The following is a 2,652-nucleotide window of genomic DNA, read 5'->3' on the forward strand; positions in this document are numbered from 1 at the left end:
CGTAATATAATTAATGTTGTAATTATTGCTGATATAAATGAGATTGTTGGTTTCGATCAACCCGATTAACTGGGAGGAATTGTTTTAGGTTAACCGATAATTTCGGTTATAAATTAAGCACAATTAACCGAAGTTTCTTCTTGATTGGAAAGCAATACCTTTGTTAAACTTTCTCGTAAACATTTAGCTCGTAGTTGAAGAAAACATATTGCATTCTCTTTATATAGTATTTTGAGCTTGCGAATTTGATGTAAAGAATCCATGTGGGATTTTTTTTCCTCATTTGTTATTTTTTTTTTTTTTAGAAAGAACGACGTAAGATTTTATCGTCTATGAAGATTTTATATGCTCCAATAGAATTTTGGTGCATTTTTCTGCTTTGTTGTTTTTTAATACGAGGGAAGAGGGTATTATTGTGTTACTAATTTTTTTTATTGAGTGTTATATATACTAAGTAGGATGACATAAGAACAAATTATACATGTAACATATTTACTCAAAATTCGCTTTTGGACTTCAAGCAATAAGAAAAAGAAAAGGTAGATTAAAAAAAAAAAAAGAAGAGCTAAATATACATATTCGCCATTTAAGGCTAGACAAAATACAGGAAAGCAAACAGAAAAAGAAAACCCGACATGAGCGTATATAGTATAAAAAAAACAAGCACATTTTTATTATTATTATTATTATCATTAGCATGACTTCATACAATACAAGGGTAAAAGTAAAACAATATTCCGTTACTTACCAATAAATAACACGCCTATGGCTTTCTTTGTTTCTCAAACCCATATAAAGAAATCTAAAGCATAGAAACACACATATACACAATACATATAGAGATAGAAATTAATTAATAGGGTGTTCAAGGGCACTTGAGGCGACCACCGCGAGTGGTCATTTGGGCGTAGCAAGGGCAGACTTGGTGGTTGCCGGATGTGCCCGGAGGAACACAGTTGCACCTCTTGCAGCATGTCCCACAAGCCCTCTTGCACAAATTTGGCCTCGACGATAATCCACACCTCTCACCGCATCGACCCCCACAATCTGTACAATGTTATTAGTATTACGACAATTATTAGTATGCGCTACTTTTATAACAACTATAAAAATACAGGAATGCTTTACAGCACGACTCACGACTAAAACGACTCCCCCAACAAAGTAATAAATATTATTTTTTTTGTTTAAAATTTGTCCACGTGTCAACACTTGAGTGAATAGTTCAAAGTAGTGAGTTGTGCCAAATAGCATTGCTCATAAAAATAACAATCGTAATCTGTCTTCAACAACGGTCCTAAACCGTCCTTATTATACAATACAAATAGTTTCATATCATAATCTCTTATACTTTCACCCCCTTTAATTATTTTTAGTTTTAGTTCAAAAAAGTATGATCTTTTTCAGATTTGCCCCCGAAAAGATAAAGTCTTATACAATACACCCTTTAGTTCTTTATTAATGAAATATTTGCTCCGTTACTCCACACACGTACCTATTTCCGGCCCATAGGACGAGTCACGGGCTACCTCCTGCACATAATGAATCTCATACTTGTTAATTAATTAATGTTTATGTATTTTTCTTTCAACAACAAAAAAAAGTGCTATAAATACATGGATATATATAATTATAATGGTTTTAAATATTGGATATGTAGAACTTACAGTTTCTTGAGAAGCTTGGACTAGATTGAGGACGAGAAGCTGGGAGATGAGGAGTGAAGCGATCAAAATCTTAGAGATGGCCATGGATGAGGATTTTTCTTGGAGGCAAAAAGAAATATGTATTGTAGGACTTTGGATATGCTGTTTCAAAGCTAATTGAAACTTTTGATGTTGTTGTGTAAAATGAGAGCCGAGGTTTGTCCTATTTATAGCCAACGAGTATGTGTCATTTTGAGAGTTTGAAAAAATATAAAGAAGGTGAGGGACCAAATCATTGTCGTGTCATTACTAGTACGCGGAATAGGATTAAATATTATTATAACTAAGAATCATGAACAACTCCAATACTGAAAGAAATTCTACTAAATAGACATCTCAAATTTATCAAGACTTGGTTAGTTAGTCTTAATAATCTCTCAATTTATACTTCAATTATTACCAAAATATGTTTTATTTATATAAAAATGTATATTTTGAATTTCAATTTTATTTTTCTAAATATAATCTTCTGTGAATTTGAAATTCTTAAATAGGTAGAAAAAAACTATCAAAATTAATTTCGAATTAAGATTAGTACTCTTCATCTAGGTATGAATTCGAAATCTTAAATTACTATAATGTCTTATTAAGTATCATTATTTTATTATTATTTTTTATATGACGATCCTTATTGTCATACCAAAAAACATAGAACTCGATTGCCAAATAATCTGATTTTCAATATGATACTTTGCTAAAATGACATGTTTTAGGTAATAAAATAGCTTTTATGATAAACTAGACAATTTGGATATAACCTAACTATATCACAAAAACAAAACAAAATTGAACTAACTCATTTGTAATTCTACATCACCGGCCTTTTAGACGCTATACCAATTCTTAACCTACTATTCTGCATTATTTGTTACGAACGTAATACATGTAATAACATTGGAAATTTTTCCCAAAAGGCTTATATTTACATTTCCATAGGTCACCCCAC

At 31.0% G+C, this 2,652-nt stretch overlaps 1 protein-coding gene across 1 annotated transcript; it reads right to left on the bottom strand.

The window, feature by feature from the left end:
* Positions 1-646: 646 nt before the first annotated feature.
* Positions 647-1,862, bottom strand: GASA1 (GAST1 protein homolog 1). The gene is made up of 3 exons (XM_089618472.1): positions 1,668-1,862; positions 1,496-1,532; positions 647-1,047 (listed from the first exon to the last, which is right to left on the bottom strand). The coding sequence occupies exons 1-3, from the start codon at positions 1,749-1,751 to the stop codon at positions 866-868; spliced, it is 303 nt and encodes a 100-aa protein (XP_089474598.1). The 5' UTR covers positions 1,752-1,862; the 3' UTR covers positions 647-865.
* Between the last annotated feature and the right edge of the window lie 790 nt (positions 1,863-2,652).

The sequence above is a fragment of the Urtica dioica genome, chromosome 7 (assembly GCF_054948205.1).
Source record: "Urtica dioica subsp. dioica isolate 48M chromosome 7, U.dioica_male_clone48M_v1_H2, whole genome shotgun sequence".
NCBI classification, from domain to species: domain Eukaryota; kingdom Viridiplantae; phylum Streptophyta; class Magnoliopsida; order Rosales; family Urticaceae; genus Urtica; species Urtica dioica.